We start from the raw sequence: 25,256 nt of genomic DNA, 5'->3' as shown, positions 1-25,256 counted from the left end.
GTGCATTTGGATCGTATCTTCATAGCTAGTAGGTGACTCGGTTTAGAGCCATGAAAGTAATAATGTTGTCTTGTACTGCGTATTTGAAATTCAGATTGTTGTCTTAAAATGGAGTTAATCTCTTTTTTTAACACTTTAATTTGAGACTCCAATTTACATGAGTAGTTGCGTTGTAAAGAAGAGAACAACGATGAGTGTATCATTTCCAGTTCTACCAATTTGGATTGACGTTCCTTGCGGAGGTTGGAGGCAAAGACAGTAGTGTTTTCCTTAATAAAACCCTTTACCGATCTCCATAACATTTGAATGTATACTTTAACGTACCAGCTATACGTGTGCTAAGTATGACAGCTGTTTAAATTGCAAATCACTGGTGGCACCATTCATGTTTCTAAACTAAATGGAACTTTTCTGAGTATACTGCACACTCACACACTATACATACTGAGTATACTCAGCACTCACACTATACATACTGAGTTACTGCACACTCACACTATACATACTGAGTATACTCAGCACTCACACTATACATACTGAGTATACTGCACACTCACACTATACATACTGAGTATACTGCACACTCACACTATACATACTGAGTATACTTGTACACTCACACTATATATACTGAGTATACTTGCACACTCACACTATATATACTGAGTATCATAGACGCCTGCGCATAAGAGCACGCGATGCAGCTGCTCTATGACTATTGAACTTGGGGGAGCAAGGATATGATCTTGCTCCACCACTTTTTGATCATATGAAAAATATGATATACCCCCCCCCCCAATATATAAATCTAACCATAATTACGTAATTTCAATCAAATTAATAATACGCAATGACACTTAATAACACGTTTTTAAGTTTCCAAAGATTGCGAACCCCCCCCCCCCCTGCCCCATTATGGTTTGATCCAGTTCCTCCCATCTCCAGCGCGTAGACCTTGGCTCACTGCCTCACAGCGCTGCAGTCTGGCTGCAGCAGTCAGTGTAAATATCAAAGCCCACAGAGTGTGTCATAATATTGGTGGCAGGCAGGCAGGCTTTTCCAGTAAGTTGTTCAAATAAAAGGATTATGTTAGACATAAGTTACTATTGAGTGGTAGTAGAACTTCTACGGTTCTACCACGCAATACATAAAAGTGTTTCACGGTCCCGAATTGCGATCTGGTCATACGGTTTCCTCGAATAAATAATAATAACGTTTCCCTCTCTGGTTGGCGTTAGCTTTAGTGCTAGCCGCTAGCTAACGTTATCTAGATATGTGGTGTGAGCTCAGCTGGATGACGTTGACTTCATTTCCAAACGTTAACGCTATCGCTATCTATATGGCAGACGAGCAGGGCCGGATTAACGACGGCCGCGGCCCGTGGGCCTATAGTGACGAGGGGCCTCAATTTTTTTTTTTTACTTTTTTTTTTTTTTTGTTTTTTTAGACCGATGTCATGATTGTGCACTGCAGACTCAGGGAGGAGGCAGAGAAGGAGAGAAAGAGACACAAGATTTACAGGTAATGGAAATATATCTTTTTTCTCTTTCTTATTGAAAACTTGTCCTATTTGAAAGGAGATTGATTTAATAAAAATGAATGAGCGAAAAATCAATATACAGTGTATATACAGTATAATATATTATTATTATAGTAATTGGCTATCATACTGCAATATAAACTGAGTTTTATAGTGAAAAGAGCAGCTTTATTGGTCAAGATTGAAGGCTCTATATTGCAGGAAATTCATTATTCATCATTACATTTAAAAAAAAGTCTGCCATGGAGGGGGTCGTGCCGGACACCCTCCAAACCACCCCTTGCCTGTCAAAAAATAAATAAAAAATTAAAAAAAATTATAATAAAAAAAAATTTAATAAAAATAATATTCTTGCACCCCCACTTTCAACTATAACTAGGCGGCCATGCTGAGTATACTGCACACTCACTATATATACTGACTATACTTGCACACTCACTATATATACTGACTATACTTGCACACTCACACTATACATACTGAGTATAATTGCACACTCACACTATACACACGCTTTGTATCACAAACATGATCAAGTTGAATTGAGAATGGATTTTGAATCGTGTCCCCAACAAGAGGTGTGAGATTCCCAAAGAATCCAGAGAGAGAAGAGGAATAGGAGAGAGAGAGAGAGAGAGAGAGAGAGAGAGAGAGAGAGAGAGAGAGAGAGAGAGAGAAATACACTATTCACACTCCTCCCCCCCTCCACCCCCCCCCCCCCCTCTCTCTCTCTCTCTCTCTCTCTCTCTCTCTCTCTCTCTCTCTCTCTCTCTCTCTCTCTCTCTCTCTCTCTCTATTTCTCTCTCTCCCCCCTATCTCTCATTCTTTCTTTCTCACGTGTCTTTCTGTGTCTTCAAGTGCTTGACTGGCATCAAAAGCACAAATACACAGCACAGCAATTTCCTATAAATCCCATCACGTGTGTGTGTGTGTGTGTGTGTGTGTGTGTGTGTGTGTGTGTGTGTGTGTGTGTGTGTGTGTGTGTGTGTGTGTGTGTGTGTGTGTGTGTGTGTGTGTGTGTGTGTGTGTGTGTGTGTGTGTGTGTGTATGTGTGTGTGTATGTATGTATGTGTGTGTATAGTGTATGTGTGTGACGTGTATGTGTGTGTGTGTGTGTATATGTATGTGTGTGACGTGTATGTGTGTGTATAGTATATGTGTGTGTGTGTCTTCTCTTCTCTTCATTGCTTTCTCTAAGGGTTTCTCCACAACATTATCTATCCTCCTCTATCTCTCCTCTCTCTCCCTCTGTCTCTCTCCCACTCTCTGTCGCCCTCTTCTTTCCCATCAAATCCCAGCGTAATTAAAGGAACACTCCAACATTTTGGGAAATACACTTACAGTATTTGCTTGGTAATTATGTTACATAAGCCCCTCTGCTTGGTAATTATATTACATAAGCCCCTTTGCTTGGTAATTATGCTGCATAAGCCCCTCTGCTTGGTAATTATATTACATAAGCCCCTCTGCTTAGTAATTATATTACATAAGCCCCTCTGCTTGGTAATTATGCTGCATAAGCCCCTCTGCTTGGTAATTATATTACATAAGCCCCTCTGCTTGGTAATTATGTTACATAAGCCCATCTGCTTGGTAATTATGCTGCATAAGCCCCTCTGCTTGGTAATTATGTTACATAAGCCCCTCTGCTTGGTAATTATATTACATAAGCCCCTCTGCTTGGTAATTATATTACATAAGCCCCTCTGCTTGGTAATTATATTACATAAGCCCCTCTGCTTCATAATTATGCTGCATAAGCCCCTCTGCTTGGTAATTATATTACATAAGCCCCTCTGCTTGGTAATTATATTACATAAGCCCCTCTGCTTGGTAATTATGTTACATACTGTAAGCCCCTCTGCTTGGTAATTATGTTACATAAGCCCCTCTGCTTCATACTTATACTGCATAAGCCCCTATGCTTGGTAATTATGTTACATAAGCCCCTCTGCTTCATAATTATATTACATAAGCCCCTCTGCTTGGTAATTATGTTACATACTGTAAGCCCCTCTGCTTGGTAATTATGTTACATAAGCCCCTCTGCTTGGTAATTATGTTACATAAGCCCCTCTGCTTGGTAATTATGTTACATAAGCCCCTCTGTTTGGTAATTATATTACATAAGCTCCTCTGCTTGGTAATTATATTACATAATGCCCTCTGCTTGGTAATTATGTTACATAAGCCCCTCTGCTTGGTAATTATATTACATAATGCCCTCTGCTTGGTAATTATATTACATAATGCCCTCTGCTTGGTAATTATGTTACATAAGCCCATCTGCTTGGTAATTATGCTGCATAAGCCCCTCTGCTTGGTAATTATGCTGCATAAGCCCCTCTGCTTGGTAATTATGCTGTGTAAACCCCTCTGCTTTTTTCTTTTGTTTTATTTATTCGCACAAGGAAAGCTAATCAAAAGTACACAATGAAACCATCACAAAGAAGAGAGAGGGAGAGAGATAATAAAATACAAATTAAAGAAAGAAAGAGAAAAAAAGAGAGCGAGATGAGAGAGAGGTAGACAGGGGGGCTGAGAAAGGGGTGAAAGAGTCAGAGAGGAATAGAGGGTGAAAATAGAGAGAACATTATACACACACACACACACACACACACACACACACACACACACACACACACACACACACACACACACACACACACACACACACACACACACACACACACACACACACACACACACACACACACACACACACACACACACACACACACACACACACACACACACACTCAACAGACACAGACAACAGATGGTGAATGTTGGGAAAGGCAGAGTTATTGAAGTGAGATGATATCCTTCTTCTTTGAAGCCCTGTTATGTTTTTTTTGCTTTGTTTTTTGTTTGTCTTGTTTAGGTGTTCTCAGATCTCTCTCTAGTTGTGTTGAAGGCAACGGTCCAGACTGTCGTTCAAGAGTTTAGCAGCCGGGTGCATCCAGTTGTGAACCACTTCAAAAGCAGACTAGGTACAGACGAAGGCAACATTTACTACATGGTCCCTGCATTCCTGCTGAGCTGTTGCTTATACTGTTTTTACCATAAGAAAAAAAAAAAAAAAAAAAAAATCCGCTTTTCATCTATCAAAGGAGCAAGGTATGATAGATGTAGGATGGAGGACTTCTACCATGGAGTACTAATGCAGGATAGATACAGGATGAAGGACTTGTGCCATGGCAACTAGTGCACTGCAACCCTGCCCGAGCCCGACGGGGCCCTACCCGACCCGGCGGGTTCGGGCTGGGTAGGGCTTTGTTTTTAAATAAATAATTCGGGCTCGGCCGGGCCGGGCAGTGCCCTCTTTAAAAACCTTACGTTTCTGTTTCATTTTCGCGTAACGTAGTGCTGTCATCAGAGAGTGAAAGCCTTCTGTCTGAGGAGTCAAGATGTATAAGTTAACAGATAAAATAGTCATGGGAAAGTAGCATTTTTTGGATGTAATTACCGCAGCCCGCAGGGAAAACTCGAGGGGAGCGCTCAGGTGGATGATGAACAAATGAACCAGACCGAAGTGGCATTGTTTGAAGTTGGAATATAGCCAGTTGGCGAACGTTTTAATTTGTTCTTGGATGTATGTAGCCGGTCGGCGAAGTTTTGTTAACGTTGTTCAACTCGTTGCTGACATCAACACAGCGAAGTGGTGAGTCTGATTATTATTATTTGCTGGTGTGTGGGGTCGCTGCTGCCCTGTTCTCTTGCGCTTTCATTATATAAATGTTGCTCTGCTCGAAATCTGATTTCTATTTTCTATTTGTTTGTATAGTGACTGAGTAGGCTATTGTGTCGTGTGTGTGTGTGTGTGTGTGTGTCAAAGAAGATTCCATATAGCCTTCAAATACGTTTTACGAGGCTGCCGTGTGAGACTGTGAGTCAGTCTAACGCCAGCGCTGGGAAATAGAATTTGCGAAACAGGCTATAGAATGGTTGTTAGTTTTCAGCGTGATATGTGTTATTTAGTTAGACCTATTGGACATTTTCGTTTTTGTTTATTTATTAAGTAAATATATAAAGACGAGAGGAGGCGGCATTGCCTTCATGATAAACAAGGAGTGGTGCGATTTAGGCAACACAAAGGAACTGTCTAACCACTGCTCCCCAGACCTGGAGTTTATCACGATAAAATGTCGACCCTTCTTCCTCCCAAGAGAGTTAACGTCCATCATCCTCATCGGAGTGTACATTCCACCACACGCGAACACTGGGGTCGCACTTTCAAAACTTCACGACGAGGTAAACAAACTCCAGGCAGCTAATGTTGACGCTGCCATTTTGGTCTTGGGGGATTTCAACAGCGCGCGTCTTAAAAAGGTGCTGCCGAATTTCTATCAGCATGTGACCTGTCCCACCAGAGGCGAGAACATATTAGACCATGTATACTCGCAATTTAAGAATGGGTACAAGTCACAGGCTCTTAGTCCATTCGGTAAAAGCGATCACGCCGCCATTTTTCTTTTGCCAAAGTATAAACAGAGTCTCAAGCGAACGCCGGTGGTCTCGCGAGAGGTTAAGCGTTGGGCCGTGACGTCAGTGGAGTCACTCCAAGCAGTGCTGGGAAGCACAGAATGGAGTGTATTCCGTGATAACACAGCCAATATTAACGAATACACCGAAACGGTGATTGACTATGTCTGTACTCAGGTAGAAGTAATAATCCCCTCCACCAAAATTAATATCTACCCAAATCAAAAGCCCTGGGTAGACAAATCCGTCCGTGAGGCTCTGAAAGTGCGCACATCAGCATACAACACCGGGCTGGTGACAGGCAACATGGAAGAACACAAGATGGCAAGATACAACGTCAGGAGAGCAGTAATAGAGGCAAAACGGCGTTACAGGGATAAAGTTGAACTTCAGTTTGAACAGGCTGACTCTAGAGGCATGTGGCAGGGCCTCAGAACAATGACAGACTACAAAGGAACCCCCCTCAAACTGAACAGTGACATCTCCTTAGCAAATGATCTCAACTCCTTCTATGCGAGGTTTGAGGCTGTGAATAACAACACCAGCCTACAAACCACGGCAATGGGGGGGGGGGGTCTGCTGATGGAGACTCAGTGTTCAGGGTAACAGAGCATGAGGTGAGACGGATCTTTAAAAAAGTGGATATCAGGAAGGCAGCAGGACCGGACGGCATCCCCGGCCGCATCCTAATAGTCTGTGCCGACCAACTGGCCCCGGTATTCACTGACATCTTCAACCTGTCCTTGGAACAGGCCGTCATCCCCACCTGTCTGAAGAAGTCCACCATCATCCCTGTACCCAAAAAATCTACGCCCGCTTGCCTCAACGACTACCGCCCTGTAGCCCTCACCTCCATAGCCATGAAGTGCTTTGAGAAGCTAGTGAAGGGCTACATCTGTTCCTCCCTCCCCATCAACCTGGACCCTCTGCAATTTGCATATCGCCCCAACAGGTCCACGGAGGACGCCATAGCCCATGTGCTGCACACAGCAGCATCACATCTGGACAAGAGGCAGGGGAACTATGTGAGAATGCTGTTCATCGACTACAGCTCAGCATTCAATACCATAGTCCCCTCCAAACTCATAGCCAAGCTCAGGGACCTGGGCTTGAACTATGACCTGTGCCAGTGGGTCCTGGACTTCCTGACGGGCAGACCCCAGGTGGTAAGAGCCGGCAACTGCACCTCCTCATCCATCACGCTCAACATAGGGGCCCCCCAGGGCTGTGTTCTGAGCCCCCTCCTCTACTCCCTGTACACACATGACTGCGTAGCACAGCGGAACAACAACACCATCATCAAATTTGCTGATGACACAGTAGTGGTGGGCCTGATCTCTGCCAACGACGAAAGGGCCTACCTGGAAGAGGTAGAGAACCTGTCACAGTGGTGTCAGGAGAACTGCCTCTCCCTGAACGTCAGCAAAACAAAAGAGATGATTGTGGACTTCAGGAGGTCGGGGGTCAAGGACTACAGCCCCCTCAGCATCGACGGGGCACCAGTTGAGAGAGTGAACAGTTTCAAGTACCTCGGAGCCCACATATCCGAGGACTTGACATGGACCACACACATTGACAGTGTTGTGAAGAAGGCACGACAACGCCTCTACTTCCTCAGGCGCCTAAGGAAGTTCCAAGTCAGTCAGAAGATTCTTAGGAACTTCTACTCATGTACAATAGAGAGCATCCTGACCGGCAACATCACCTCCTGGTTTGGGAATAGCACTGCACAAGACCGTAGCAGACTACAAAGAGTGACACGTTCAGCCGAACGCACAATTAGAGGGGGGCTTCCCACCCTCCAGAACATTTACAACAAGCGGTGCAAGGGGAAGGCTAAGAGAATTATTAAGGACTCGAGCCACCCGAACAACTGCCTCTTTGAACTGCTGCCGTCAGGCAAGCGATACCGGAGTCTTATGGCGAGCACAGAAAGACTCAGAAGGAGCTTCTATCCCCAGGCCATCAGGCTGCTAAACGAACAATAATCGCTAAACGAACAATAATCACTATGCAACAACCATCAAATGCACACAGCACACACACCCACACGCACACACTCACTCAAACAAACAACACACTGCAGCACCCACTCTCCACACTTTAGATCACACAAACACACTTACACTTTATATTTATTGATAAAGGATTTGCACTACAACTCGTACACCTACTGTGAATTGTACCTAAACTGCACCTCGTCCATTTATGCCTTGCACTATATATTATTGTATATTAGTACACTGCACAGTATTGTATATTGTATGGTAACTACGTCTATGAACATTGTACATATGTCTAAACTGAACACTGTGACCTCTTTTTTTACTTCTAATTTTTACTATGTCTTTATTTCATACTTATCTTGTCATGCACAGTCTCTGGAGCGCAACAGTAAGAAGCATTTTGTACAAAAGTATTCTGTACTTCTGTATGACAACTATTAAAGAAACTTGAAACTTGAAACTTGAAACTTGAAACTTGAATATTTAAAACAAAAAAATTATTTAATATTTTGCTATATAATAGAATTTGCGAAACAGGCTATAGAATGGTTGTTAGTTTTCAGCGTGATATGTGTTATTTAGTTAGACCTATTGGACATTTTCGTTTTTGTTTATTTATTAAGTTCATATAAAACCGTGTTTCAAATATTTAAAACAAATACAAAAAAATAAATATTTGAATAATAATAATAATAATAATAATAATAATAATAATAATAATAATAATAATAATAATAATAATAATAATAATAATAATAATAATAATAATAATAATAATAATAATAATAATAATAATAATAATAATAATAATAATAATAATAATAATAATAATAATAATAATAATAATAATAATAATAATAATAATAATTTTTTCTGGTTTTCATGCGGGCTAGGGCTTAAAATATTATTTACAGTCGGGCTTATTTTCGGGCAGGGCCTGAAGTTCACGGGCTAGGGCTGGGCACAGGCTTCATTTCAAGGCCCTCGCAGACCACTAGTGGCAACTACCGTAATGTGGCCAGCATCCTCTTCTATGCTGTGGCATGCTGGGGAGGCTACATCAACTCAAGGGACACCAACAAGCTCAACAAGCTGGTGAGGAAGGCTAGCTCCGTGGTGGGAGTCAAGCTACCTAGACTTGAGGTGATGGCAGAGAGGGGGATGATAAGGAAGCTGGCTGCCATCATGGAGAACCCCTACCACCCCCTCTACGACGAGCTAGTCAAGTTTCAAGTTCAAGTTTCAAGTTTCTTTAATAGTTGTCATACAGAAGTACAGAATACTTTCATACAAAATGCTTCTTACTGTTACGCTCCAGAGACTGTGCTAGACAAGATAGTATCAAACATAGTATACGTGTAATTTAGAAGAAGAAAAAGAGGTCACAGTGTTCGGTATAGACATATGTACAATGTTCTGAGTTACCATATAATATACAATACTATGCAGTGTACTAATGTACAGTACTATCTAGTGCAAAGCAGAAATGTGATGAGGTACAATTTAGGTACAATTTACAGTAAGGTGTACGAGTTGTAGTGCAATCCTTCATCAATAAATATAAAGTGTGGGGAGTGGGTGCTACAGTGTGTTTGTTTAAAGTGGGTGTGTGCTATAAAGTGTGTGGAGTGGGTGCTACAGTGTGTTTGTTTAAGTGAGTGTGTGCGTGTGGATGTGTGTGCTATGTGCGTTTGGTGGTTGTTGTTGTGTAGTGTTCATTCATTGTTCGTTTAGCAGCCTGATGGCCTGGGGATAGAAGCTTCTTCTGAGTCTTTCTGTGCTCGCCTTGAGACTCCGGTATCGCTTGCCTGACCGCAGCAGTTCAAAGAGGCAGTTGTTCGGGTGACTGGAGTTTGATTGATTGAATTGATTGAAAAGTTTATTAACAGATTGCAGAATGGGTACAGTACAGTACATCTCAATACATACAATTGTTAAGGGGATGCAGACCAGAGAAAGACTTTCGTCTTGTTTCCACCAGGGTCCCCCATTTTCAATTCATCATAAGTCTTTAATGATTCTCTTAGCCTTGCCCTTGCAACGCTTGTTGTAAATGTTCTGGAGGGTGGGGAGCCCCCCTCCAATTGTGCGTTCGGCTGAACGTGTCACTCTTTGTAGTCTGCTTCGGTCTTGTGCAGTGCTATTCCCAAACCAGGAGGTGATGTTGCCGGTCAAGATGCTCTCTATTGTACATGAGTAGAAGTTCTTAAGGATCTTCTGACTGACTTGGAACTTCCTTAGGCGCCTGAGGAAGTAGAGGCGTTGTCGTGCCTTCTTCACAACACTGTCAATGTGTGTGGTCCATGTCAAGTCCTCGGATATGTAGGCTCCGAGGTACTTAAAGCTGTTGACTCTCTCAACCGGTGTCCCGTCGATGCTGAGGGGGCTGTAGTCCTTGACCCCCGACCTCCTGAAGTCCACAATCATCTCCTTTGTTTTGCTGAGAGGCTGTTTTCCTGGCACCATCCCGCCAGGACCTTGACCTCTTCCAGGTAGGCCCTCTCGTCGTTGGCAGAGATCAGGCCCACCACCACTGTGTCGTCAAGATGAGAAGCTCGTTCAGCCACAGACTCATTCCCCCCCGACACTCAACTAACCGCCTCGGACAGTCCTTCATACCAGCGGCCATCAGGCTCCACAACAGTGGGCAGCGACTAGCAGCCTCCAGGCTCCACAACAGGGGGCAGCGACAGCGACTGCTACCAGACATTGACCTGGGACTTATAGGAACCCAAGGAGGACAACCTACACTACCTTAGGCTTACTGCACCTTAGGTGGATACTGTGATACTGTGATACTGTGAATAATGTATATTCAGTGGATACCGTGATACTGTGAATAATGTATACTCAGTAGATAGTAAATTATAACACTACCTTAGGCATACTGCACCTTATGTGGCACTGTGAATAATGTGAATATTTCTTCAGCTAGTCAGATAGTAAATTATATTGACCATATTGACCAAATTGTTTACACTGCCTGTGTTGTTTTTACTACCTGTACACTGTGTTGTTTTTACTACCTGTACCCCCCCCCCCCATGCTGCTATGATGCCTGAATTTCCCCAAGGGGATCAATAAAGGAATATCTTATCTTATCTTATCTTAATACTAATAGAGGATGGAGGATGGAGGACTTCTAACATGGCTACCACTATAGTACTAATGCAGGATGGAGGACTTCTAACATGGCTACCACAATAGTACTAATGCAGGATGGAGGACTTCTAACATGGCTACCACAATAGTACTAATGCAGGATGGAGGACTTCTACCATGGCTACTACTAATGCAGGATGGAGGACTTCAAATAAACCTCTTGATTCTTGATTCTTGATTCTACCATGGCTACCACTATAGAACCAATACAGGATGGAGGATGTGACCATGTGTTGACAGACCCTGCGTTTATCTTCTGCTTGTTCCTCTGTGTATCATGGAAGTAAAACAGAGGTTCCAGAGATACTGTATGATTCATAAGGAGTAGGGGGCGTCCACTCTACAAATAGCGAAAATGAAGGGAGGGTAGGAGTGAGTGAGAGAGAGAGAGAGAGAGAGAGAGAGAGAGAGAGAGAGAGAGAGAGAGAGAGAGAGAGAGAGAGAGAGAGAGAGAGAGAGAGAGAGAGAGAGAGAGAGAGAGAGAGAGAGAGAGAGAGAGAGAGAGAGAGAGAGAGAACCACAGAGAAAGAGAGAGAGTGGGAGACAGACAGACAGACAGACATACAGAGAGATATAGAGAAGGAGAGACACTAGGCTTAGGAAGTATGAGTAATAAAGACCCTCTCTCTCAAACAGACTTATTTGTGGTGGCCCCCAAACCTGCAATCCAAAACATGTGGTCAGAACACAACATTGCAGTGCATTTTGTCCATTCGCCCTCATTCTCTCTCTGCCTCTCTCTCCCTTTGTCGAGGGCGGAGCTCCTCCTGAATGAACAGAGAGCAGGCACGTCGGGCACGTTGTCACCAGCTGTATTCGAGCGCCCCTGCTGGGCCCCGTTCCCCGTACCTGGATAACTGAGTTAGCCGGATAACTTTCGGTTAAGTCTGACTTAAGCCGGACTTTCCGGTTCCCCGTACCTGGATTGTCCAAATCACCATGACAACAGATCCAAAAGTTTGAGCCTGGTCGAAAGCAGAGTTTAAGTTCAAGTTAGCCGGATGAAGCACAGCCACGCCCCCGCAAAGAAAGTGACAGCTCGTTTCCTGAAATTATTCCCACAGTCTACGATCTGCATTATATATTATATCTGAATTACGTTTTTGTGCTCCATTCTTCCAGAGGGGGCTTTTGAAATGTAAAATAGACCCAAAATGCTGATACTAAATTCACTTTGTCCTAAATAATGCACGTTATATATACCGTGGCGCTCGCTCGGTGCGATGTACACATTATGTGGTTATTTTAATTGTAACTGGGATTAAGATGTCTGATGAGATGCGCTGTTTGACGGATTTGAGAAATTGAATGAGCCGTTGACGTCACATTAATGAATGAGGATAAAGAGTTAAAACTTCATTCAAAATAAAGAATATTCTAAACACGGGTCTCTCGTTCATTAATGTATAAACAATGAATTTATCCCATCTGGCACAGTGGCGCAGCGGTAGTGCTCAATCCTGGCAACCCAGCGACCGGTGTTCGAAACCCCGTGTTTCCAATATAATTTTTTGGAATATAATATTAATGATTATACGCCAAAGTAGCCTAGTTTTAAGTTAAAATATTATAAATCTACATGCATTGAGGATGTCATTCTTTATATAGCTCTCAACGTGCACCAAATTGAATTATTCCTACATCGCAAAAAGAAGGGAAAGACTAGGTTTCGAACCCCGGTCGTCTGCGTGAAAGTCAAAAGAAGAACCCGTTACACCACAGTGGAGATAAGTAAAATATCGACCATACATCAATCAATGGGAAGAGAGCCGTATCGTTATACTGTATAATAGTTTAACTAATTATTTTCGCTAGCAAGATCTCATTTGATTATTCAATCCAGCAGGCAAGTTTAAAGAAATATAATCTGATTGATTGAGGTAATGAGGGACTTAAAATTAGCCTATAGATAACGCATTTAACTTGTCGGCGAGGCGATTGAGCCGTACTGCAATATGTTAATAAAGTTTTAAATCAATTAATCAATCAATGCCGCTAGAGAATCAGGATCTCTGCTATCGATACGTGCTGGCTTTTCAACTGGAGCGGCCGCGCGCACTTATCCTGGGTCTCAAGTCTGGCTTGAGTTAACAAGACTGAATCCACCTTCGAGGAACAGGAAAATCCCGGCTTCAAACATCGGGTTAACTGAATCTGGATAATGACATCTTGATCGACTTAGTTGAACCAGGTACGGGGAATAGGGCCCTGGTCATTGTTACCGTTAATACGGTGCCCAAACGGTCCCCAAACAGTGTTCCAATGACAATTCATGGCTTCATCAGTACCTGGAGGGGAGAGAACAGATGGTGGAGGTAAACGGTACCCTATCCCCCCCCTCCCAGTGAGCTGTGGTGTTCCACAAGGAAGCATACTAGGGCCGCTACTGTTCCTAATTTATGCAAATGACATGTCGTCAGCTTGTGACTGCAACTTGTTCCTGTTCGTGGATGACTCAGCCCTGCTGGTCTCTGACAAGAACAAGTTACAGGTTGAAAAAACCCTCAGCTCGGAACTAGGCAAAATCTGCACCTGGCTCGCTGACAACAAACTATCATTACACCTGGGTAAAACAGAGTCCATTCTCTTCGGTTCAAATAACAAACTCAGCAAGACCGACGGCTTCTCAGTTACAGTGGGTGACAATATTGTCACAAGGAAAGATGAAATTACATACCTAGGTTCCATCCTAGAGGAAAATCTTTCCTGTGACAAAATGGCATCCAATGTAATACAAAAAAAGTCAACCAACGAACTAGATTCTTGTACCGGATCTCCTCTCTGGTAAACAAGAATACCCTGAAGACTGGCAGGAGCACTCATTCAAGGGTACTACGACTATGCTTGCACCTCATGGTACCAAAGCACCTCAAAGGCGCTAAAAACTAAATTACAAACATCACAAAACAAACTGGTCAGACTACTGCTTGACCTTACTCCTAGAACCCACCTCACCCCTGACCACTTTGACAACCTAGGATGGCTTAGCATAGACGACAGAGTACAGCAACTTGCAATGGGCCTGGTCTACAAGATACACTACACGACCAAGGTACCCATGTACATGTCAAAATACTTCCCAAAGGTCAGTGAATACCATGACCACAACACCAGAGGGAGCTCCACAAATCATGTTAAACCCAGATTCGGCTCAAACAAGGGACTAAACATGTTTAGCAATTATGCCACATCAATGTGGAACGCCCTACCCACAGCTGTAAAGGAATGTGAATCACTACCCACTTTCAAAACCACTCTCAAGGAGTACCTACAGGAGACAATTCGAAACTGTACTCCAATGTACAGTAAATGTCCTAGCCCAGTAATACACAAGACCCTCTTCTTGGAACCAAGTAAGGTTTCATCGATAATCCAATGTACAGTTACCCCCACCCCGCCTACCCATGGAAGTGGATGGCCATTTTGGATAATCACACTGAGTTATTGCGGTACACACATTACAAAAACCTTTGTTAAACACACATTTTCTGTTGGATTTTTATAAACCTTGGACCTGTACTACATAAGACTTCAGGCTATGGAACCGTTATGTTTTCCAGCTCCTACCTCTCAGCTGGAACCCAATAACAAGCATCTAGCAACAAGTCAACACAAAAGTAAGGAGCAAATATTTTATTTCAGTGTGTTCAAAAAATTATTTTTTTTTTTTTTATATATCTTTTTCCCCCTCCATTTTCCTCAGATTTTTCTCCCATCCCAATGTTAGTCGTATGCCAATTCCCAATCCCTTCCTGGTCGCTGCGCACTTACCCCCCACAGTCGGTCTGGGAGAGTGGAGGCTATCACGTGCTTCCTCCGACACACGTCCAGCCAATCAAACGCTTCTTTTCACCTGGCAGCGCGGATCCTCCCTGAGAGGGCGTAGCGTGTGGAAGGATCACACTATCCCACTTAGGTCCTATCCGCGCTTAGCAGGCGCCCCGACCGAACTGTAGGAGTCGCTGTTTACAACGACCCGGATCCACCCCGCCAGCTTCTCCCACCCTCTAATACTGCCAATTGTATTAGTGTGAACGGCCAGCCAAGCTGGTGACAACCCCGGAGCTGTGAGCTGGATTCGAACAGGCGAATCCAGCTCACAGCTTCGGGGTTGGTGACGAACGCAATCTCCGCTACGCCACCTAACCGCCAAACATCTGTTTTTCTAATACATTAGCACTCAAAGTGATTTTCTATTGTGTAAGCAACTTCAGAATGTTACCTTTCAAAAGAGACCAGACTCATGCATGTGCTATAAGTATAAAGTATAATAAATCGCAAATTACTTTAGGTATGCAATCATCAGGCGTGTTTTGCAAAATTTGCAGGACTGTTAAGGGGTTAAAATGATCGAACGGCGGGAAGTTTAACTTTCCAACAATGTATTGAATGATTTGGAGAAGCGCAGCCCGGAGCCGACAGACGAGCGCAAAGTGTTGCAACGTTATGCTCGTCTACCAGGTCGGGCTGCATTTGTAGAGGTTCATCCAATGCACCATTCGAAAGTTGAATTTGCCGCCTTTCGATCGCCACCAGACTCAACCAGCTGCGTGCTTCAGATCTCGAGTTACATGACGATATATCCGGCGAGTGTCATTTGACAGGCCGCTCAGTCAAATTACCACGTCCAGTTCTGAACAGTCTAGAACTGACCAATCACCGCTGATGGCGAAATTGATTGATCACCATTGTAGCCAACGAGTGTCCGCTCCGAAAGAGACTGCAGCCGAGCGGGTGAGAGTGGAGGAAGGTGGTGAAAGTTGACGAAGAAGTCCGTTGTTGTGACTCGAGAATGAATTGAAGTGGACGGCCATCTTGGAAAATCACACTTTTTTTACCGGTACACATTTTACCAAAACCTTTCTCAAGCACTTCTTTTTTAATGGATTTTTATTAAATGTGGACCTGTACTACATAAGACTTCAGGCTATGGAACCACAATGTTTTCCAGCTCATACCTCTATGCTGGAACTTAAAAACAGGAATCTGGCAACCACTAAACAGAAATGTGAGTACAAACAACTTTTACTTCCACGTGTTCAAACCTCTGTTACTCTATTTCATTAGCACTCAAAGTTATTCTTCTTTTTTGCTCTAGTAACTTCAGAATGCTTTCAAAAGAGACCAGGCTCATGCATGTGCTATAAGTATAAAGTATAAAGCTAAGTTTTGCAAAAAGAGTAGCCTATGCAGTCGTCAAAAACTAAAATGTCCCCGTTTTGGGGGTGATGCGTAAGAGGTTAACTATTTAACAAAAAATACCACTTACAGCACTTTAACTCTTTCCCAGCATGACTTACCGAAGAAGCAGTAGATGATCCCAAACAGGCAGCACATGGAGCAGACGACGGAGGGAACGATTTCGTAGCGCCGCTCAATCTCCTGGTCGCACCGCAGACCCCCCTCGGCCCCGCCCAGCAGTCCAGGAGGAGGAGCCAGCTTAAACGGCAGCAGGTGACCGGTGGACGTCATGGTTACAGGGTGTGGGGAGGTTGGCAGGGTTTCAGAGGAGGAGGGGGAGGAAGGGGAGGGGTGATTAGGGTGGGCGGGGTCAGCTGGTCTCAAGGGGAGGAGTCCCTTGAGAGACCTGAGAGAGAGACAAAGAGATGGAGAATGTTGAGTTCCAGTGGAAGTCTTAACCTCTTGAGCCCGATCGTGTGATTTCACGTCACAAATAGATCAATACAGTCCATATTAAGTGATGTTGCATGTCTTTTTCAAATGTAACCAAGATCTCTAATATACAGAGATAGAAAGAAGGATAAATAGACACAGTGAGAGAGAGAGAGAGAGACAGAGAGAGAGAGAGAGAGAGAGAGAGAGAGAGAGAGAGAGAGAGAGAGAGAGAGAGAGAGAGAGAGAGAGAGAGAGATAGGGTGAGAGAAATAGTGGAGAGAGAGAAAAAAAGAGACAGATAGAGACAGAGAGAGTGAAAGGAGAGAGACAACGTGAAGAGAGAGCAGAGAGTGAAAGAGGGATGAGGAGAGAGATGTGGCAATACTGAGAGTGACATAGTCATGAAGTGAAATAGTAAGACAGAAGACAAAATAGAGTGAGAGAAAGATTGAGAAACAAACAGGCAGAAGGGAGGACTGAGAGAGAGACAACGGGAGGGAGAGAGAGATAGAGAGAGATGGAGGAAGAGACAGAGAGAGAGTGAAAGAGGGGGAGAGATGGAGGGAGAGAGAGATGATGGAGAGTGAGGGAGGCATGGAGGAATGGAGAGAATAGAGTGATTATTGATGGTTCATTCTAAGTACACATTTCCATTCTCTAGTTTGCTGAGTGAGCTCTTGATACAACAATCAACATTAGCTAACAGGTAAATGTGAGTTGTTAATTATTATCACAAAATGACGGAGATAAAACAGACAGAAGGTACAGTATTACTGTCCCTTGGTTTGTTTTGAATCAGAATCTAGTTAACGTAGAAACAACAGGTTTGCTAACAGACGGTGACGTATCTTTCAGTTCCTAAAGTGGAATAATAATCCATAAACAAATGGATACTTAATGACAGACAATGGATCAACCTGAGCCCTAAAACTTAAATGTCTTAACCACTTAAGCACCGGACGACCCTGAACGGACCAGTCACTGCTGATGGCAAAGATGATTGACCACCTTTGTAGCCAATGAAATTCTGGAGCCAACGCTATCCAATGTGGGGGCTGATCGCAACGAGAAAGGGATAAAAGAAGCCAGGGAAGTAGTTTGTTTTGACTAGAGCCTCGGAATCAATGGAAGTGGACGGCCATTTTGGATAATCTTGCCGAATTAACGCCGGTAGGCTACACACATTACAAAATCCTTTGTAAAACACTAATTTTCTGTGGGATTGTTATAAACTTTGGACAGCTCCTATCTCTCAGCTGGAACTTAAAGACAGGCATCTGGCAACAAGTAAACAGAAATGTGAGTACACAAAACTTTTACTTCAGTGTGTTCAAACCCAGGGACGTGCACAGGACTTTAGAGGGGCAGGTGCTCAAAGGCTGAAAAGGGCACTGGGCCTGTGCGCGTGCGAAGCGAGCGTGTGTGCCGCAAGCCTGATTTTTGGGGGCCCTTTTTGGGTGGGGGGGGGGGGGGTAGAAAAAATTGTTTTTGGGGGGTTTTGGTGATCAAATATTGAATATTGAACTATAATAATCAGTGCAGGAGCTCACTTATCCTTGAAAGACACGTTTATCACTGACTTAAACTTAAAAAAAAAATTAAAAAAAAATTGGGATAAAAAGGCCACTTCCCTAAAATGTGCCTTCCTACTATATCAATAAAGAATCTTCTCTCCTCTGCTTCCCTCTCAGCCTTCCTACTGTCCGAATAAACAACTGTCTCTCCTCTGTCTCCCTTTCAGCCTTCCAACTGTCCTAATAAAGAACCATCTCTCCTCTGGCTCCCTTTCAGCCTTTCTACTGTCCCAATAAAGAACCATATCTCGTATGTCTCCCTTCTAGCCTTTTTACTGTCTCAATAAAGAACCATCTCTCCTCTGGCTCCCTTTCAGCATTCCTACTGTCCTAATAAATAACCATATATCCTCTGTTTCCCTTTCAGCCTTCCTACTGTCCTAATAAAGAACCGTCTCTCCTCTGTCTCCCTTTCAGCATGTCTACTGTCCTAATAAAGAACCTCCTCTCCTCTGTCTCCCTTTCAGCCTTTCTACTGTCCTAATAAAGAACCTCCTCTCCTCTGGCTCCCTTTCAGTCTTTCTACTGTCCTAATAAATAACCTCCTCTCATCTGTCTCCCTTTCAGCCTTCCTACTGTCCTAATAAAGAACCTTCTCATTATTCCGCTGTTAAGGGATAGCTTCTCTGTACTTCCCTGAGATCTGAGTTGTATGTGTAATGTCACTAATAGGTTGAACATATCATGGTATAATATGTGGTTACTTGACCTTTAGCTTCAGCTACACAGAAAGCTGAGTAGATATTGACATGTCTTGAAAGAATATGAGCTGCCTACTTGGAATTTCTGGTAAATATCATTGGGTGATTATTGCCAATTTGCATGTTCATAGATCCTTGCATTCTTAATGAGGGTAAAGGTAGTTTATTGAACAATTTGGTGGAAAAACACATTTATACAAATTGTTATTCAATATAGAACATGTTTTAAGGATTAAATGCAGCTGGAGGGAACCTTCAATCTGGAGTCACTGAGGGGCTTGGCCTGCATCTTCAAACGATGTTGAGGTACAAGTCAAATAAATGTATGAAAAAAAACACAACTAAAAGACACAAGAGACATCCCATTAATTTCCCCAATCGGCTTGTCCCATTGACGAGCCAACTGGTCAGTGGCGGCTCGCCACTAGGGGCGCCAGGGCGCCGACCCACCTGCTGGCCAGCTGCTGTTAAATCAGAGAAGAAGACAATAAAACTTTTTTACGTTTTTGTGTTTTATAGCCCTATAAATAATATAAACATGTTTAAAATGAATAATATTTACTCATTTTAAGTATGTTTGTATTTCCAATGCACAATATAACGTTATTATCTAAATTAAAAAAACATCGTTTTCATGAGCAGGAAGTGACGTTTTTTTTTATTTTTTCGTATTTCTCGCCCGGGCTAGAAGCGATAGCGCTCTGAGTGCGCGTCACAGTTTGATCGCTGTCTCCGTCACAGCCAATCAGTGCATACGGCGTTGTGCGTTGAAATATGACTATTATGTTGGAATCCGAGCGCGATTTGAAGCGGTCTAGGCAGCAGCGTGAACTTCCGTGAAGAATTTCCATAGCCGCATTTCGCGGAGACGCTCTCTGATTGGCCGACGCCAGTATTTTTTTCCATGGCAGAATTTCACAGAGACGATCTCTGATTGGCCGAATCCAATTTCTAATGTTCCAATTCTAGCTTCTAGCTTGGTTCCTAGGTTGGGCTAGGTTGTTTGTCTTAGCGTGCCGTGACTGCAAGTTCTTTAGACTGTTAAGCTTAGGCACTCTTTCAAAGTTGGTTAAGGTTAGAGTTTGTCTTAGAGCATGGCGATAGAACGCCAGGTAGTTTGCAGTCTGTTCGAGCGGAAATGGACAAAGGAATGTACTTGTTGAGTGTTGTGCTAACGAGCTCAGCTAACACTTGGCTAACAAGCTATATGGCGGATTATACACGTTTATCAAGCTCTCCTGCCCTGGACGTTTCAACTAAACAGTGAGTTTCTCTCTCTCTCTCTCTCTCTCTCTCTCTCTCTCTCTCTCTCTCTCTCTGTGCTTAACGTTAACGTTTGTAAATAGTTTTTTTTAGGAGCAGTACTACTGCTGGCCATTCATGAAGCGAGACATTGCTGATTGTTTATTTATTTTATAACACAAGACTATGACTACCAACTGCCTAGCCAGCCGTGTATCAATCTTGGATGCAATAATAACGTTACTTACCACACTGACTATGTCGATGGCTCATTGATTTAACTACTGCAGCTCTCTCGGATTGAAAATACGTGGATTATGGCTTGTTCAATATCGTCTATGTTTGAATGAATGAATGAATGAGAACTTTATTAACAGATTGCAGAATGGGTACAATACAGTACGGCTCAATACACACAATTGTTAAGGGGATGCAGACCAGAGAAAGACGTTTGTCTTGTTTACATCAGGGTCCCAGATTTTCGATTCATATCGATAGTTTAATAGCTAGCCTTGGCTCGTTTAACAATATGCAAAATATGTGTACAGCCCTGTACTCATACTGAAGTTATTCTTGGTATATAATAGGTCTGATTGTGTAACGAATCGATTCCACGTCGCGCTGTGTGTGAGAGAGAGAAGGAGAGAGGGAGAGATCTGCCTGTGTTAGAGTCTAGACTATACTTTATTTGACTGGTTGTGTGTTGTTGTAGTAACAGCTGAGCGACTCGTTCATAAGAGCCGATTCATTGCCGTGAGCGTGAGTCGAATCGCTCACGTCTTGCCATGAGTCTTGCGTGGTACAGTACTGTACTGTACATGTTTGCAAAATATTTGGTATAGCGCCCCTAGTGGCGAAGTACCCACCGGCCGCCACTGCAACTGGTCCCTGCAGGTCGAATATGGTGGTCAAGTGTCAAGTGCAGAGGTGACTCACTCACACAGGTGCTCTGATAAACAGTAGGCCTGGCAGCAGAGCTCAGTTTCCCCCCGACTAAAACGAACACTGCCGCTGTGAAAACTACCAGAGGAACCACTGCACCAGTCACTCCTGTGGACCATGGTCTTCTTCACATTGCAACCGCAAACACTCACGGAAGACAAACTGCTTGGACACCGCGAGGGAGGATGCCGTTACATTAAACTGGACCAATTACTGCCCGGGCTATCGCACCCAGACAGTGTCTCACTGTTTCATCTCAGCACATGGTCTCTGCTGCCTGGACATGCTGTACATTACAGCATGCGCTCTCTCACCAGGAAGTGAGTATGAGAAGATGATTGTACTGACATCTCAACTGATAGTGAATCGGGTGCGATGTAAGCAGCATAAACATTACAGGCCAAATTAGACTATACATTGCACAGATATAGTATCTGCAATTATGTGATAATGTGACTGAACTCTAAGCAGCATTATATCCCCTACAGACCGACCTTTACCACAGCCGTGAGGACACATGGCCTGGTGTCTCCCCTATTCCGCCCTGGTGTCTCCCCCTATTCTCAACAATACTAAACGACATGGCCCCCCTAAGAACCACCAGGGTAAAAAATCGCGCTGAGCCGTGGATGCACTCCGAAATACTGGCCGCTTTGAAAACCAGAGACAAAAAATGCTCTGAGTTTCGTAAAAGTCAGTCAAAGCTTACTAAAAGCACGAGCAGTGAACTCCAAGCCCACGTGACTGAACTCAAACTAGAAAGAAACAGACTAAGAAACGACGTAAACTCCATGATCAAAACTGCAAAAAAGAATTTCATCAATGACAAAACTGAGGAAAACAAAAACAAACCACGTGAACTTTGGAAATTACTCAATAATCAACTAGGATGCAGTAAAAAACTTAAAACCAGATTCTCAAACATAAACATAAAAACGGACAACACGCTCATCACAGACAAGCTGGATGTAGCCAATTACTTAAACATTTTCTTCACAAACATAGCCACAACACTGGTAAACAAACTACCCTCCCACTCAGGGCTTTATGGGGTAGAACACATAGTAGCTTACTACAAAAACCTAGGGGTCCGCAAGGACGACTTCAAGCTGGAAATGGTAACAACAGATGAGGTACTCAATAAACTGAGCGCCCTCCAACCTAACAAGGCCACTGGCCATGACAACATCCCCTCCAAATTCCTCAGAGACTCAGCAGCCGCCATCACCCAAATCATCACACACATAATAAACCTCTCCATAAAACAGGGACACGTCCCCAAGGACTTCAAAATTGCGAGGGTGACCCCTCTGCACAAAAAGGGCAGCAAATTAGACCCAGGCAACTACCGCCCTGTTTCTATTCTCACCTCCATCTCGAAAGTCATGGAAAAAATTGTTTACGAACAGGTCGAAAAGTACCTAGCGGAAAAAAATCTAATCTACGAATTCCAATCTGGCTTCAGAACATCCCACTCCACTGACACATGCCTTCTCTATTTGAATGACCACATCAAACAAGAGGTGGTCATGCTGGACCTACAAAAGGCCTTTGACACGGTCAATCACTCCATTCTGATTGACAAGCTAAAAGCAATTGGTTTTGATAGTCTATCAGTGAGCTGGATGCAATCCTACCTTGAGGGGAGGGAACAGATGGTGGAGGTAAACGGTACCCTATCCCCCCCCCTCACAGTGAGCTGTGGTGTTCCACAAGGAAGCATACTAGGACCGCTACTGTTCCTAATTTATGCAAATGACATGTCGTCAGCTTGTGACTGCAACTTGTTCCTGTTTGCGGACGACTCAGCCCTGCTGGTCTCTGACAAGAACAAGTTACAGGTTGAAAAAACCCTCAGCTCGGAACTAGGCAGAATCTGCATATGGCTCGCTGATAACAAACTATCATTACACATGGGCAAAACAGAGTCCATTCTCTTCGGTTCAAATAACAAACTCAGCAAGACCGACGGCTTCTCAGTTACAGTGGGTGACAATATTGTCACAAGGAAAGATGAAATTACCTACCTGGGTTCCATCCTAGAGGCTAATCTCTCCTGTGACAAAATGGCATCCAATGTAATAAAAAAAGTCAACCAACGAACTCGATTCTTGTACCGGATCTCCTCTCTGGTAAACAAGAATACCCTGAAGACTCTGGCAGGAGCACTCATTCAGGGGTACTACGACTATGCTTGCACCTCATGGTACCAAAGCACCTCAAAGGCGCTAAAAACAAAATTACAAACATCTCAAAACAAACTGGTCAGACTACTGCTTGACCTTACTCCTAGAACCCACCTCACCCCTGCCCACTTTGACAACCTAGGATGGCTTAGAGTAGACGACAGAGTACAGCAACTTGCAATGGGCCTGGTCTACAAGATACACTACATGACCAAGGTACCCATGTACATGTCAAAATACTTCCCAAAGGTCAGTGAATACCACGATCACAACACCAGAGGGAGCTCCACAAATCATGTTAAACCCAGATTCGGCTCAAATAAGGGACTAAACACGTTTCGCAATTATGCCACATCAATGTGGAACGCCCTACCCAAAGCTGTAAAGGAATGTGGATCACTACCCACTTTCAAAACCTCTCTCAAGGGACACCTACGGGATACTGCAATTCAACACTGGCCCCTGTAAATATCCTAACCCAACCCCCTCCAATGTACAGTCATTTACCTAGTATGATTTTGTCAATAGTCCAATGTACCTGTACAATTTTGTTTGTTTGTACAGTGTCTCCCCCCCCCCCTCAATGTACAGTTTTGCTTGTTTATACAGTGTGCCCCCCCCCCCCCCAACCACCTCCAATGTAGATTACCCAGTATGGTTGTCAATATCCCAGTGTAACCTCCTCCAATGTACAGTTTCGACGTCAAATGTATATACTCCCTTTTCCTGACTCCTTCTGTATCACAAACAGTACTGTATTTGCAAATCTGGTATGTCATAAATGTATAGATGTAGCAGTACTGACTATCTGTATGTCATGTATGTCATATATGTCCTGATGAATTGAAAATGGGGGACCCTGATGTAAACAAGACGAAAGTCTTTCTCTGGTCTGCATCCCCTTAACAATTGTGTGTATTGAGCTGTACTGTATTGTACCCATTCTGCAATCTGTTAATAAAGTTTTCAATCAATCAATCAATCAATACTCTGTCAACAGTCATCTCCCGCCTCGACTACTGCAACGCACTGCTCGCTGGCCTCCCGGCCACTGCCACTAAGCCTCTTCAACTCATTCAGAACGCAGCGGCCCGCCTGATCTCAAACCTACCGAAGTCGGCCCATGTCACCCCACTTCTTAGGGACCTGCACTGGCTCCCCATTGCTGCACGAATCCGCTTCAAGGCCCTCGACCTAGCATACCATGCGGCAAAGGGAACCGCTCCCGCCTACCTCCGGTCAATGGTCTCTACCTACACACCCTCAAGACCCCTACGCTCTGCATCTTCTGGCCGCCTCAGACCTACTCCTATCCAAGCTCCGGGAGGGTCATCAAAGAGAAATCGCCTATTCTCAGTCCTTGCCCCACAATGGTGGAATGAACTACCCACCCCAGTTAGGACAGCCGAAACACGTCCAATCTTTCGCCGTCGACTAAAGACGCACTTCTTCAACTATTATCCAAAAAAAAAAAAAAAAAAAGCCCTAACCCTAACTAACCGTACTGTCATGCACTTGTCCTAATAAACTAACCTACACAGTAGCACTCAACACATTGTTGCTCAGCTGATAGAGTTGTGCCCTTCCTGATGGCTTGTCGTACAGAACTTGTAAGTCGCTTTGGATAAAGGCGTCAGCTAAATGACTAAATGTAAATGTAAATGCCTCTCAGCCTTCCTGCTGTCTCAATAAAGAACCTTCACTCCTGTGTCTCTCCTACTCTGTCTCCCTCACAGCCTTCCTACTGTCTCAATAACAAACCTTCTCTCTGTGTCTCCCCTACTCTGTCTCCCTCTCAGCCT

General features: G+C 43.7%; 1 protein-coding gene across 1 annotated transcript in view; it reads right to left on the bottom strand.

The window, feature by feature from the left end:
• LOC311228150 (transmembrane protein 198-like) overlaps positions 1-25,256 on the bottom strand; it is a gene marked incomplete at both ends in the record, with an annotated part of 97,718 nt that overhangs the window by 63,514 nt on the left and 8,948 nt on the right. Inside the window, one exon of the mRNA XM_084314064.1 lies at positions 16,494-16,780. Coding sequence (XP_084170190.1) covers positions 16,494-16,780 — 287 coding nt within the window. The remainder of the gene's footprint in view (positions 1-16,493; positions 16,781-25,256) is intronic.

The sequence above is a fragment of the Notolepis coatsorum genome (assembly GCF_963971535.1).
Source record: "Notolepis coatsorum genome assembly, chromosome: 5".
Taxonomy (NCBI): domain Eukaryota; kingdom Metazoa; phylum Chordata; class Actinopteri; order Aulopiformes; family Paralepididae; genus Notolepis; species Notolepis coatsorum.
The sequence above is the reverse complement of the archived record's forward strand: the minus strand, read 5'-3'. Positions and strand labels throughout refer to the sequence as shown.